This window comes from Artibeus jamaicensis, unplaced genomic scaffold (genome assembly GCF_021234435.1).
Source record: "Artibeus jamaicensis isolate MK-2021 breed Jamaican fruit bat unplaced genomic scaffold, CSHL_Jam_final scaffold_1031, whole genome shotgun sequence".
Classification (NCBI taxonomy): domain Eukaryota; kingdom Metazoa; phylum Chordata; class Mammalia; order Chiroptera; family Phyllostomidae; genus Artibeus; species Artibeus jamaicensis.
This window is the reverse complement of record NW_026522026.1, coordinates 567642-583484: the sequence shown is the minus strand read 5'-3', so window position 1 is coordinate 583484 and position 15843 is coordinate 567642. Positions and strand designations below refer to the sequence as shown.

The window sequence follows — 15843 nt, the reverse complement described above, 5'->3', positions numbered from 1 at the left end:
CTATGGTCTTACCTTCCAGATTGTAGGTAGCAATTCAAAAATAGGTGAGAATTTGCAGGTATATTGCCATTTGGGAACAAAAATATGTATTAAGTGGAGATATCTTCATTCTGATATATATATGAGGTCTGTTCAGAATGTGTCTAGACATGTACTATGAAAACTAAAGACATTTAATGAAGATGCAAGGTACAGGAAGCATTGTACTTAGGGCAATGATGCCTCAGTCCCCTTCATAGTAGGCACCTTGGGACCTTACATATTTCTCCCAATCACCATTAGCTACCCTGTCCTATGTTCTTGAATCTCATCATCAGTTTGAAATATTTTCCCTTTCAAAGGTGATTTTAGCTTTGTGAAAAGACAGGTGTTGCAGATTGACAAATCTGGGCTGTAGGGCAGCTGAGTCACCTGCGTGATTTGATGTTTCACCTAAAAACTCTTCATGAGACGTAATGCATGAGTGGATGCATTCTTGTGATGAAGCTGCCAGCCACCAGTTGCTTATGGCTGAGGCTTTCTGAATTATCCAAATAGTTCCACAGAGGAATGTTCAAGCTTAACACAAAATTTGATTCAGATTCATTGCTCTACTTGCTCAGTCATTTTGAATGCAGCAGCCACACAGTACACATGACCACTCAACTGTGTCTACTGCCCCCACTAGCTAGTACAGTGAAGTTGTCATTGTTCATGCATGCACATTCCAGTCTACTCTCCTTAGCTACCAGGCTACATACCAATGTCACTCAAACTGTTCTCATTATATTAACAATGGTTGGACTTTTTCTGCAGAGATTTAATAAAATCTCTGGAGATTTTTATCTCTGGAGAGATAAAATCTGAAAATATATATTTATTATATATATACATATATATATACATATATACATACATACATATGTTTTTCAAGTATAGTTGTCCCCTTTTTCCCTCCACCATGCCTCATTGTCCCATCCATTTCTGCCTCCCACCCTTGAACCTACCCTCTTTGACTTTATCCATGTGTCCTTTATACATGTTCCTTAATGGCCCTTCCCCTATTTTCTCCCATTATCCTTCTCCCTACCCTCTAATTACTGTCAGTTTGTTCTTTATCTCCATGTCTGTGGTTATATTTTGCTTACTTGTTTGGTTTGTTGATTAGGTTCCACTTATAGGTGAGATCATATGGTATTTGTCTTTCACTGCCTGGCTTATTTCACTTAGCAAATGCTCTCCAGTTCCATCTATGCTGTCACAAAGGGTAGGAGTTCCTTTTTTTTATTTCTGCTGTGTAGTATTCCACTGTGTAAAGGTACCATGTTTTTTTGATCCACTCATTTACTGATGGGCACTCAGGTTGCTTCTAGCACTTGACTATTGTAAATTGTGCTACTATGAATATTGGGGTGCATATGTTTTTTTGAATTGGTGTTTCAGAATTCTTAAGGTATAATCCCAGCAGAAGAATTACTGGGTCAAAAGGCAGTTTTGTTTTTAGTTTTCTGAGAGAATTTCATACTCTTTTCCACAGTGGCTGCACCAGTCTGCATTCCTACAAACAGTACACCAGGGTTATCTTTCCTCTACATCCTCACTGGCACTTGTTGTTTGTTGATTTGTTTATGATGGCCATTCTGACAGGTGTGAGGTGGTATCTCACTATGGTTTTAATTTGCATCTCTCTGATGGCTAGCGATGCTGAGCATCCTTTCATATGTCTTTGGGTCTGTCATCAATTTTGATGATGATAATTTCACTGTGAAATGTTCCTTATTTTTTACATTTTCAATTTTCTGATAATGCTAATTTTTCTTTGCTTACAGTCATCTTTTACTCACCATTTTGAAGAGTAATGAAGTATTATTTCCCTCAAAAGCTTATAATTTAAGCTAGTAAATTTGTTTGTTGAATGAATAAACAAGTGAGAATTCAAACATGTGTACTTTAACATTCAATATAGGGCTTTCTGAATTACTGACACAATATTTTAGTTATAGATTTATTGAACTATTTGGGCTCTTTAACAGTGTTGAAGTAATTACACTTATAGTAAAATAAAATTTGCTTGTAGTAAAATAAAAAAAATATTTTCCCCAAATTTCTGACTTTTTAATAGTATATAGATCTATTTGGTATATAGATCTATTGTATATAGATCTCTTTTAAGAACAATTTATAGTTTATTTTTGTGTCAATTCCTATATGCTTATATTTCCCTTGAGAGAAGAGTTGTATAGCTGCCAATGATTTTATATTAACCTTTTCCCAGTTCATACTGTTTTCTTTGTTTGCCTTTGACACCTAGCTATTCATCCATGTATCCATCCTTCTTTTATCCTGAATCTGGTTATATAGTCAGGAAGTGAGTTTCTCCCTTCATTCCATGCTAGTGCTCAATGATGAACATAACAAGAAATAAGTATTATTTATTTGTTGCTACAAAATGATAGATGCTTGATCACTTGTTCTACACAATATTATACTGGAGGTCCTAGCAAGGAAAGTAAATAAAAGACTGGAAAGAAAGAAAGGAAATTCTCATGATTTCCAGACATGTGTTACATGTAAAAAATTTAGACAAATATACAGGAAAATGATCACAATTACTAAGAGAAAATAACAATATCATTACATAAACAGTTAATAAAACCAACTGTTTCTATATATTAGCAACAAAAAATAGAGAATTTTAAAATAATTATAATTTACAATAACATAAAATACTTATTAAATTTAATGATATGTTCAAGCTCTGCACTGAAAACTATAAAAGTTTATTGTATTAGTTTGTTATTTTGCCATAACAAATTTTCATAAATTTAGTGACTTAAAAACAGAAATTTGTTATATTATAGTTCTTAAAGTCAGAAATCTGATATGAGCCTCATAAAACATTAACCAAGTTGTAAGTAGACTTTATTTCTTTCTTGAAGTCTCTGGGGAGCCTCTGTTGGTCATTTGAGTTGCTGGTAAAATTTAGTGTCTTGTGGTTGTAGGACTTTCCATTGTGTCTACTGCCCCCACTGACTAGTACAGTGAAGTTGTCATTGTTCATGCATGCGCATTCCAGGGACCACTTTCTTTTGTTTATGAGCTTAGAACTATTGCTAACTTCTTCAGGCTACTACATTTATTTTATTTTAATTCTCACCAGAGGATATGTTTATTGCTTTTAGAGAGAGATGGGGAGAGAGAGGGAGAGAGAGAGGGGGAGATGTACATGAAAAAGAAACATCAATCAGTTAGTTGCCTTGTGAACACTCTGTTTAACCGGGGATCAGACCTGCAGCCTAGGTATATGTTCTGACTGGAATCCAATGTGCAAATTTTTGGTGTACAGAATGATGCTCCAGTCAACTAAGCTATCCAGCTAGGGCAATCTTTTTTTAGTTAATGGGGGAAAGAAGGGAAAAAGGGTAAGCACAGGAACACAAATAGAGGACTCATGAGCACAGACAAAAGGTGGGACTCACTGTGGGAGTAGGAGTGGTGGGGTAGGGGTGGCAAATGGGGAAAAAATGGGACAAGTGTAACTGACACCAATAAAAAAATAATTTAAATTTAATCTTTTTCACATTTTAAAATTGTTTTTCATGAAATTAATGATCTTAGCGCTTGAAACTTAGTTATGTCATGTTCCTGAACATGAGTCTCTTCCAGACTCTAGCATTTGAGTGAAAGAGAAAATAAAAGCTTGTAAATTACTCCTAATAATGTCACATCTATTGAGGATTGAAGCAAAAGATTTTATGGATGACGACTAAGCACTTTGTAAGGGTTGAGTGATTTATACTTTTCCTGGCACAGTGTGTTAAATATGGAATAAGCACTTAAATAACCCATTTATTTTCCTTGCAATAAGAGAAAAATTGTCATATTTTTGTACTTTGAGCATTCATCAACGTTTGTAAACTGGGAGAACCTCAGTCCCTGAGGCTTTGTGGGTGTGTGTGTGTGTGTGTGTGTGTGTGTATGTGTTTAAACAGATGTGAGACTGTAGCTTTGATTCTGGAGGAAACTGGCCATGCTGATCAAGAGCCTCAATCAACTCCTTGATTGTTGCTGTGAGTCTTTTTGTAGTTGTGGTTATCTGTAGCCTGCCTATGCCCAGAATTTGTTGTTAGGGATGATTTTAAGTTAGAAATACATTTGGGCACATAAATTTAATGCTAATTCTATTGGCCCTATGATTCCAAAGAGTCGCTTTAGGGTCATCTGGATTGAAACACTATGGCTTAGTTCTCTGGACCCAATGACTAGGCTGCAAATTTAGATGTTCCAGTGTTATCCTGGAGAAGACATTCTTGATCACTGTTAAGACCATAGAGTACTTGGAGAATCAAATGAAATTATGAACTTTGCCCCCAGTTAAACTTGGGCACTCAAACTCATTAAATTTGCCTTGGAATTTTAAGGTTTTAAAGATTCCCTAAGGCATATCCTCAGACTTTTGTCAAGTTAGAAGATACAGTTGCATTCAATTGGCTTTACTGTAGAAATAATTAAAAAATTAAATGTTGCATGAAAGTACAATATAAGGGGAGGAGACAGAGATGAATCTGTGAAAATCACATTTCTCTCTTGACTGAAGGCAGGCAAGTGGCCAAAGGAGAGCTTGATTTGGCTTTAGCAAGATCTATAAAAAATGATGATGGTTCATTACCTGTTAATAGTTTTTAGAATATGTGGATTTTACTTAGCTTTCATGACTTGTCTCTTTATATACTAGGAGTCAGTATACAAGGAGTTTATCAAATTAAATATTTAAACTTAAATCTTTAAACTTGTCATATAGGGAACTGAAAATAGTTTTCACCTAATATTTACATAATGATACTGTCCTTTAGATGTTTATTTATAAGTGATATTTTAGAATGGTTTTAACTTAGAAATCCAGATCTGTGGGTTTTGAACAAATATAACTATAAAAATCATGATTATACCATTAAAATCATCATAATAAAAGAATATATTTTAGATTAATGAAATATGTAAGTACATACTAAAGTACTTGCATTCCTATTGTCTCTATTAATTTTCTAATTTTGTTTTCTAAATTTTACAACATCAAAAATTTATTACCTTCTTTTTTTCTACTAGATGTTCTATTAAATATTAATTAAATAATACAATTTATACCTATGCTGATTTGAGTAAATAAGTGGTTTTTGTTGCTGTTTTTTTCAAATTAGACAAGGCATATGGAAATAGATGTATAATAGTTATGCCTTACTATGTAAACTCAGTAAGGATGTGAGGTATTAGCTATAAGTAAATCTTAATATTCATTACTTCTTTTTCTTTTCTAATGCATTACATTTTATAGGTTTATCAATTTTTATAATTCTTTTACAATATGTGGTCTTGCTTATATCTCATAGTAACCAAAATTCTGAGAAAAGGAAATCTTAGAGAGATTAATGACTTGCCTAAGGTCACACAAATATAAGAAACATATAACAGTGTTATATTTTAGATCATAAAACACATAGACAGCATACAATGCATTGAAAATATTTATTGCAAACACTCAGAATTTTGTGACCATCTCCCCATGTTATTTAATCTCTTTGGTCTTTTTCTACTTTATTAATCTTTCTCTTTATTTTAACTTCTTACCAAAAGTTTCAAATTATTTTAGACTCTGCCATTATTCATGGTCTCAAATAATAAATAGAAACATTTTGCATCATATTTAAGGCTCTGAAAGTATCCTTTTAACATGTATATTAGATTAGATTTAGATTTTTTCTAAAAGAAATTAGATTTTTTCCATGCGTTTATCTTAAAATAAAAGAAGTTTGTGGTGCTTAATGGCATGGATTCTTTCACAAATAATATCCGAAATAAAGGTATGTATGGGAAACATATTTCCTTTCACTTTATTCATACAAAATTTAGAGTGCAAGAATACTGTTAAATGATTAATATGTATTCAAACTCATATCCTGTATGAATCTTTGAAGAAAATTTATTTTTGAAATAAGAAATATCATGAGTTCAACATTTTATTTTACTCTATTATGTGTGAATAGTAATAAAATGAAGCTAATAGATCTGGGAGTGTTCCAACTGTCAAAAAATGTTTTATAATAAAACTCCAAGTTTTCTTCATTTTCTAAAAGATTATTTTTCATTTTTTGTTGGAATGGAATCTAGCATATTAATGCTATAGCACCATCAAATTAAAATTGCAATCAACTAATTTCTCCTATCCTCATGACAGACTTAATTTATCCATTTATACTATTTAGAGTTTACAATTATATCGATAAATCCATAAATCTTGTCTTCATTTTTTTCTTTTGCTCATTTACCTGCGTTGTCTTCTTTGTTGCTTCCATAGAGTTTTAGACTGTGGGTGAAGTCAATGTGCCTGTGGTGGCCTCAGATGTGCTTGTGATGAATTCTGAAGAAGCTTCTGGAATTACTACAATTTTTGGTTGAATGGTTGGAGTAGATGTAGGTTCAATAGTAGCACTGGTGTTTGTGGCAGGAATGACTGTTTTATCCTGAATTTTCTTTGGGGGAATGACAATAAATCATGGATATAAGTATAGGTGACGTACCCCAGTGAGTGGGTAGATAATGGGCAGGAATTGCCATTGAGGAATTTAGGCGTGTGGTCTGACACTTGTTTTGCATAGTATGGGTGAGGCACATATTGGCTATTAATTGGTACAGCTGGTCTATATTGGTAGTAATTGAGTTCAGGGTGAGGATAGCTCTTCAGAACATAATGAATTCGAATATAGTTGACTGTCTTTTGATTGAAGAATCTTTTATCCTTCTCATGACACTGCAAAGAATAAATTATGCAGAATTGTATTACTATATGGTAGAATATAGTGGTATCTTAAATTAGATTTTTTGAAATAATGTTGTAGTATTTAACATTGAGTAAGTACAATATTAGAGAACCCAGCAACCATATTATTTTGCAAATTATGACTTGTACATCTTCCTTCTACTTAATTTTCAGCTAATATTAAAAATAATATTAGTTTCAGACAAATTAGATAAATTAATTCATGATGTAAACCACACTGGCAAGAGCTTGGCATATATGAAAGGTGCTCAGTAACTGTTGAACGTTATGATAAGTACAGTAGCTATAAAAATCTCCTAGAGAGCATTGACAAACTATACACAACTATAACCACATAGAGAAAAAAATAAAGATTCTTACATAAGTGTATGTATATATATATATATATATATATATATATATAGTCTCACCACACACTCATAACAGTTTAAAATTTTATTTAATCTAGAGATTAGGCTGAGGGGACATTTGTTTTTTTCTAAATGGATTATAGCAGAATAGTAAAATATGATGTGGGAGAATTCCTGGATTTATAGTTTACATTTTTCCAGTTTGTTTTTATTCATTACCATTATTTAGGGAATTTTTTATAAATCTCTGTTCTACTGATTATGTGTAGTTATCAAATATGTCTATATTTTTCCATATAAATGGAAACAAATGAACAAAGTTACACTGCAAGTAGGCATTTCTCATAAGAGAAAATTTAAAAATATTCATTTAAACATATTTGGGAAACAAAAGGAAGAAGCAGATACAAGTGCAGGAAAATATTCAAATGTGCTCGGAGCAGAATATTTCCCAAAGTCTTAATAAAATAGGCTGGGGAGACATCAAATTCTGCATTTGTTTTCATTGTTTTCTCCATAGTACATTTTGAGACAGTTTTCTCATGTTGTTCAGTACACCTGAAAATGAAAACAATATGACTTAGGCTATAAAATGAAATTAAGATTTACAGGTGAACACTGAGGTTGATTCATATGATGGCTTGCTGGAGTTTTTATTTTTTTACCATAGTTACTAGATTACTTATGGAGTTTAAATATTTATTTAGTTTTTAGACACAGGCATTTTAATATTATTGAACTTTACAGAATTGTACTTGGAAGTTCATGTCTCTACCAGAAATAATGAAAGTAAACTTACTGTTAGTTGTTCCTGGTTTTGTACCTCTGCGCCCTGGTGAGGTTCAGAGAAATAATAAGAAATAAGAAGATTTTTAAAAAGTAGGCAGGGTCTAGATAAATTTTTGTGCTTTTAAAAACTTTTATAACAAATATAAACATGTTTCCTTTTTATTATGGAATTATGAAATATTGTAAAACATTTTTATGGTTATATAATCTAGAAGGCCTGTGAGCCACTCAAAAAGTAACAGCAATTTACTAATTAAAATAGTAATAATGAACTTCATGGTTGAATTGTCTTAAAAATTATTGCCTAGGGAGAAATATTCAAGTTTGTAATTAATATGATGATCTGACTTTTGCGCTAACAAATTTACTTGATATTTGTTTAAATGAAAAATATGAAAAACATACAAGGGGAAACCTCATAGAAGCAGGAATTTTTAATAAAAATTATGTATTCTTACACATTTGAACTTCTGTCACCTTCAAAGCGCTCTCCATTTGATGCAATATCTGCGGAGACATTATTTCCACTGCCCCAAACGGTTTTGAACTTGTCCATTTTGATGCTTTTTAGTATTTCTGCCATTTTTTGCTTCACCAGTTTCACATTGGCAAAACATTTCCATTCGAGGGCTTTTTTATTTAGAGAAACATTGAGTACAGACTGGGTGAAGAGAAAGGACGGGGCATTGGTGGTCATGCCGTTTTTGGTCAAAAACTGCTGAACACTCAGCCTGGTGTCAGTAGGCATGCTCATAAATTACTCATCAGGAAATGGGCAAATGTATTGAAAGAGTTTTCAAAAAAGAATTCACTGAAGCTGAATGCAGCCTCTCACAACAATGCCATCTGGGTCACTGATACAGGTGGGTTTCTGGAACACTCACCTAGTGGTGGGAGCCTGTACTACAAGGGGCCCATCCTCCTGAAAATAATTCCAGTATTTTGGGTGTCCTTTCATATTCAGCTTATATTAAATGTATTTTTTTTTAATTAATTTATTTTTTTGAATTGATTATGCTGTTACAGTTGTTCTATTCCCCCCTTCATTCCCCTCCACCCTGCCCCCCCAACCCCACCATTCCCCCCCTTTAGTTTATGTCCATGTGTCTCAAGTCCTTTAGGTTCTATATTTCCCATACTATTCTCGCCCCCCCCATCTATTTTCTATCTACTGTCTATGCTACTTGTTTTCTGTACCTTCTCCCCCCATCTCCTCCTCCCACTCCCCTGTTGCTAACCCTCCTTGAGATCTTCATTTCTATGTTTCCACTCCTGCTCTAGCTGTCCTTTTAGTTTGCTTTCGTTTTAGGTGTGGTTGTTAATAACTGTGAGTTTGTTGTCCTTTCACTGTTCATGTTTCTTTAACTTCTTTTTCTTAGATAAGTCCCTTTAACATTTCATATAATAAGGGCTTGGTGATGATGAACTCCTTGAATTTGGTCTTATCTGAGAAGCACCTTATCTGTCCTTCCGTTCTAAATGAAAGTTTTGCTGGGTAGAGCAATCTTGGTTGTAGGTCTTTAGATTTCATGACTTGGAATATTTCTTTCCAGCCCCTTCTTGCCTGTAAGGTCTCTTTTGAGAAATCTGCTGACAGCCTGATGGGGACTCCTTTGTAGGTGATTGTCCCCTTAGCTCTTGCTGCTTCCAGGATTCTTTCCTTCATTTTAATTTTGGCTAATGTAATTATGATATGCCTTGGTGTGTTTCTTCTTGAGTCCAACTTTTTTGGTACTCTCTGGGCTTCTTGGATTTCTTGGAAGTCTATTTCCTTTGCCAGATTGGGGAAATTTTCTTTTATTATTTGTTCAAATAGTTTTTCCACTGGTGGTTGTGTCTTTCCCCCTTCTGGTACCCCTATAATTTGGATATTGGAGCGTTTAAAGATGTCCTGGAGGTTCCTAAGCTTCTCCTCATTTTTCTGAATTCTTATTTCTTCATTCCTTTTTGTTTGATCATTTTTTTCTTCCTTCTGGTCCACTTCATTGATTTGAGTCCCAGTTTCCTTTTCATCTCTATGGGTTTCCTGTGGAATTCCATTCATTTCCCTTAATTTAGCCTTCATATGTTTCTCTAATTTGTGGCTATAATCCACCAGATCTATGAGGAAGGTGATGACCAGTGTTTTAAACTGTGCGTCTGAGAGTTTTGCTATTTCTTCGTCATTTAGATTTATCTCTGGGGCTTTGAGTTCTGCCTGCGACATTTTTGGTCTGTTCTGGCCCTTTAAGTGGGAAAAGCGGCGCCTTGGAGTCCCAGGTCGCTGGGTTGTGACGCTGTATGTGGGGGCGTGGTCAGAGCGGGGAAATGGCGCCCTGCGCTGCTGGGCTGGTCCAACCGCTCACTCCCTCACTCGCGGGCAACCAGGCAACCACAGTCAACTCGCTGCCACCGCCTCCCCACTGACTCCTCCGTAGTCGCTCACCTGGTGGGCTGCTTGGTCGCTCACTAGGTCCAATCCTGGGTTTGGAACCTGCGCAACTGGATTCGCGCATCTGGATTCCTCGCCCGGGTCCGACCGAGCCCTCCTTTGTAAGTCCTCACCCGACGCCGGTTTCGCCCCTTACCGGTCGGGCCGAAGAATTTGTTGTTAGCGGACTTCCGAAAAGTTCAGTTTTCCGTGTTCTGGTTGTGTTTTCTGATGCTAATATTTAGTTGTCCCTAAACTTGGTTGTGTGAGGAGGCAGGCACATCCAGCTAAACCTCCATCTTGGCGGAAGTCCTTATATTAAATGTATTTTTAAAAATAAAAGGAACATTGAACAATTTTTTCTATTCTAAGATGATTTATGTAAATTTAAAACAATTGCCTCTAGCATAACATCAGTGTATAAATGTTATACACATAGTAGTGTTTTTTAAAATCAAGTTTTATTTGTTTTTATGGTACTTTTCTTAATCTGGTTTGCAATGTGCGTAGAAAACCAAGAGTGAGAAAATAATGTCCACAGATGCTTATACAAGTACATATACAGTTTTAAAAACTCACAAAGTTTTTATAAACTTTTGAGATGGAAGTCATAATATAAATTTTTAAAATAACAGTTTTAGTTTAGAACTTGACACACATATCCCTTGGATTAAAAGAGATTGTGTAAACCTTTTGAAAGTTGCAGGTATAGAAAACTCAAAATTTGATAAAAATAACAAAATTCAGTTTGTATTGAGACAGAGACTTGTTTTCCTCTAAATGCATAAAACTACTAGTTCAAAGTTTAAATAGTGATACAAATATTATAGAATCTTCTACACTTACAAGTTCTGATCATCTGAACATCTTACTTAATATGTTGTCAATCTATATCATGCATTTCTTATATGTATTTATTTGGTATCCTGTATCTTTTTTGAAGTATAATTTCATAATGTTTTCCCATATTTCTCCTAGTTTTCATAGTTCTATGTTTATGGTTGAAAAATAAATGATCAATGATCATGTCATGAAATGTTTATCTTTTACTCTTGTTATCATTAGTCTTCTTTCAATAAATGTTTTATTATAAACAGGGAGATAACATTTCTGTACTTTTGATCTTTTAAAAATACTTTTTATTAATTCCTTAAGATAGTGTTTCAAAAATGTAACTTTTGGGTGGGGTGTTGCGAACAAAAATTCTTTGATAGGAATCATCAGATTGTTGAACAGAAATGTGACAACATATAATACCATCAGTAGGATATGAAATTATGTAGTTCATGTCATGGTTGTTAGTATAAATGTTATTTGAACTATTTTTACTTTGGGGAGAAGGGATACATGAGCTCATAAAAGATCCTATCACATTGCTCTTTTAATTTGTATAATCTTGACTACTTCTAAGACTGAATGATAAAATGTATAAATTTTTCCATCTTGTTTTGAATTATTTGTTAATTCAAAACAGAGAATGAATAAAATCTGAAAGAGTATATGGAAAACCTGCGAGTCTTCTCCTTGAGGAACTAACAAAATAGTAGAAGTGAATTTAGCTCTCTGTTTAATTTTCTGTAAAAATGTTTGTCAATAATTAGTGGTGCTTAGTGTCTTTGTGACTGATTCTGTTTTAACATAGCATAGGGTGCTCCGGTACACACTGATTTTATCAGCTGTTTCAGATGGGGATCATTCTGGTGTCAGTCCAGTTTGGGAAATGTAGTTAGGCAAAATGACTTGTTAAACTGGCATTCTCAAGGATGTTTTCATATGTATGCTCTAAATTTCCAATGGCTATTTTGAGGACGAATATTTATTTTGGGCTTTATCAGGAAAAAAGAATGCTTGAGAAGCACACTTTGGGAAGCAGTGCCTTTGTGTGGATTTTATCCTCAGAAACCATTAGGTTAAAAAAGAAGATGGAGCCTTGGCTGACTGGCTTGGTGAGAAACTGTCCCACCAGTCACAATCACCACAGGAATGATGTTGCCCTAATCCAGTGGGAGAATAATGGATGAGTTTTCATAGAATCCATTTGCTCCACAAATCTAGTAGTTAAAAGTTATTGACAGTGTCTTTTTTTCCCAGAAAGTCACAGTGACATAATATGAGATGAATAAAAGTTCTATTACGAGAGTTAAAGGCATATATTAAAGACTTAAATACACACACACACACACACACACACGCAAGAATGGTAGTAAATTATAGAGCTGGTCCTCCCAGAGTTCTGAGCTGCCAAAGTTTGCCTTTGGCCACCCTTCATGCTCTGATTTCCTGCCTTCTTTTACCACTTCCTCTAGGTTTCCCATTACTGCTTTTCCTCAGTCATGCAATGGCCTCTAATGTGTCAGCTGTAAGGTTGGGAAATATTCCCTATAAAGTCAATTTACCAAATTATATTGAGGACAGTTTGATCCTCACGCTGTCCCTCCCATAGTTTTAACTGGGATCACTGATTTTAATAGCAAAGAATGGATATTTATTGTTTGAGGAGCCCTTAATCCCTGGAAGTGGCCAAGGGAGACAGCAGTTTCCCTGCTCAAATCGAGCCAAAGGCTCATTGTGCTGGTGGAATTGATTCACAGCCAGCTTGTGTGTCAGGGCAGAAGTTCCCTCATTGATGCTAAGGGTCTCAGCTATGACCAATTTAAACTTGGGCGGAGAAATGTAATCTTTGTTTCAAGAGAGCTTTTATAATTTCCTGATTGATAATTTATCTGTAGGGACAAAGGCTGCCATTGTGAGATAATGGAAAGCTTATTGTGAGATGTTGTTGGGTGACCTTTGTCATGTCCCAGGAGAGAGTTTATTTTCATCACCAGCTGCTACCTTTTCCTCCTTCAGAGTTTGTGTCTAGAGTGTTTATTATGGGATTTATGGGAACTGATGAGCAGGACGAATTGTCCCCCAATAAAATTCACAAAGCTTCTGTTGTGTGCATTTAGTTTGTATGAAAGAGAAAATATAGTTGTTAAAGTAAAAGCCTATAAACTTGTCTTTTCCCAAAGTGGGCACAAATATTAAATCCTTAAGACATAGACATGTATATCTTTTTGATGCTTACATCATCTTGGAAAAAATAATTTTATTCACAACTTGCCATTTATGGGCCCTACAACTGCAATAGCAGAGTATGGGTGTTAATATTGTAACTGAGTAAGAAAGAACTGTTACCATTTAAATATTGACTTTAAGAACTTTTTGTTTTTTTCTTACAAAACTCTTTTGATAACACATGTTGATATAGTTCAGCAATATGAAACAATATATTTTTGAACATTTTATTGTATATTTTATTTATGAAGCACTCACTGGATACCTTCTGTGTGCTAAGTACTGAGGAATAGTTATATTATTGGGATGTTCCAGAAACTTACAGTCTCCTCAGGAAGGACATAGAAATATAAATGAATTATTTTTTGGAAGGTAAAACCTAATAAGATTCATACATAAGTGAGAAGAAAATGCTGTGGGACCCAAAGGGCCAAAGGGCTGAAGTGACTCATTGTGTCTGGAGAGATAGGAGAAAGTTTCTGATGAAAGTCGTAATTTTGGATTGGGGCTTTGACACATAGAAGGGCTTCACACACTAACCCCAGGAGTGGACATTCAGTGAAGAGAGCATAGCATAAGCGAAGGCACAGCTGTGTGGGAGTCAAGGCCAGTTGTGGGGAAAGGCAATGGCCTGGTGTGACAGCAGGGGTGTTAGGGAGGCGGGACTGGTGGCAGGGGGATGTGCAAAGCACTTAAAGATGAGTATGTAGAAGGCCTTGAATGACATGCAGAGGAAACCAGATTTTATATCGCAGGCAGTAAGAAGCCTTGCAAGGTATTGGAGCAAGTCAACATATAAGTCAAGACACGTTTTCAAAAATCACACTGGTGGCAGTGTGGCACGTAGATCAAGAGGACGTGATAGGTGGTTGCTTCCTTTCTTAGCATGGTTTTGAATTTCCTCCTGAAATGAAGTGAAAACACTGACTTAACTAGTGTTTGGCACTGCCATCAGGCAGGCCTGGACTCAGAATTTGTCTGCTAGGTCAGCAGCTGAAACGGAGGCATAGGAGTTTGGATAGCCTGGTGGTGCATTTCTTTTCTACCACATACTAGATCTATGACTGGGTAGGTCCACAGGACTTCCATGATCTTCAGTTTCCCCCTGTTGAAATGTGATTACTGTACAGAGATTAAGTAAAGATTTGATGATATAATGACTCAAGAAAGGACTCTGGCTCTCTCCTCCCTTTACCCAAGATGCTGAAGGGAAAGAAGGCTAAGGGGAAGAGGTGTCATAAAGAGGCAGGAGGCCAAGAAGGTGGTATATCCTCTGTTTGAGAATAAGCCCAAGATGTTTGGCATTGGACAGGACATTCAGCCCAAAAGGGACCTCACCTGCTTTGTCAAATGGCCCCACTACACATGGCTTTAGTGGCTAAGGGCTATGTTTATAAGTGTTTGAATGTGCCTCTTGCCACTAACCAGTTCATCCAGGCCTTGGATGCCAGGCAGCTACACAGCTGCTTAAGCTGGCCCACAAGTATTGACCAGAGACAAACAAGAGAAGAAGTGGAGATGGCTGGCCCTATTTGAGAAGAAAGCTTCTGGCAAAAGGAATGTTCCCACCAAGATGCCACGTGTCCTTCTAGCAGGGGTTAGCATTGTCATGAGCCTGGTGGAGAAGAAGAAGCCCCAGCTAACAGTGATTGCACATGATGTGGATCCCATGGAGGTGGTTGTCTTCCTGCCTGCTCTGTGCTAGAAGGTGGGTTTCCCTACTGCATCACCAAGGGGAAGGCCAGGCTGGGGCATCCAGTCTACAGAAACAATTGTACCACTGTTGCCTTCACACAGGTTAACTCAGAAGACAGAGGAGTGCTGGCTAAGTTGGTGGAAGCTATCTGGGCCAATTACAGCAAAAGAGATGATGAGGTCACTACCATCTCTCCCATCTGCTACCATGGAGGCAACATCCTGGATCCTAAGTCATGGGTCCCAGAGCCAAGCTGGAAAAATACAAGGCTAAGGAAATGGACCCCAAACTGGGCTAAGTGTACATGTTGAGTTTTCTGTACATAAGAGCAATAAAAATTATCATTCAAAAACAAAGCAAAACAAACGAAAAGGATGATCCCAGGATGATAAACACGTTATTTTAGTATCTCACCCATTATCAGTTTTTGAGGTTAGAGATAGTACTTGAATGGTTTTGAGATCCTTTACCAATGCCTAATACCCTACTGTGAATAAAGTACAGATTTAATTGAACTATAGAGACTCAATTACTCCTGTTTTTTGAATGAAATTAAATCAATCTCTGGCTATGTTAATACAGTCAGTGCAAATGCAGAGCATAAGCTGCTGAATAGACTTTCATTCAAGGTATTTCCAGGGCTGATGGATTTTGCTTACCTCCACTCCCTGTCTTCTCTCTAGACTGTTTATTTGTCAAGAAGAGTATATTTAAACTTGTTAAA

General features: G+C 35.7%; 1 protein-coding gene and 1 pseudogene across 1 annotated transcript; one reads left to right on the top strand and one right to left on the bottom strand.

The window, feature by feature from the left end:
• Window positions 1-6335: 6335 nt before the first annotated feature.
• Window positions 6336-8701, bottom strand: CSN3 (casein kappa). Its single transcript, XM_053655669.1, is given in 4 exon segments — window positions 6336-6619; window positions 6622-6784; window positions 7688-7722; window positions 8431-8701. Coding segments are annotated over 4 exon segments (753 nt in total).
• A 5731-nt stretch (window positions 8702-14432) lies between these two features.
• Window positions 14433-15417, top strand: LOC128625902 (60S ribosomal protein L7a-like; annotated as a pseudogene).
• The last annotated feature ends 426 nt before the right edge of the window (window positions 15418-15843 follow it).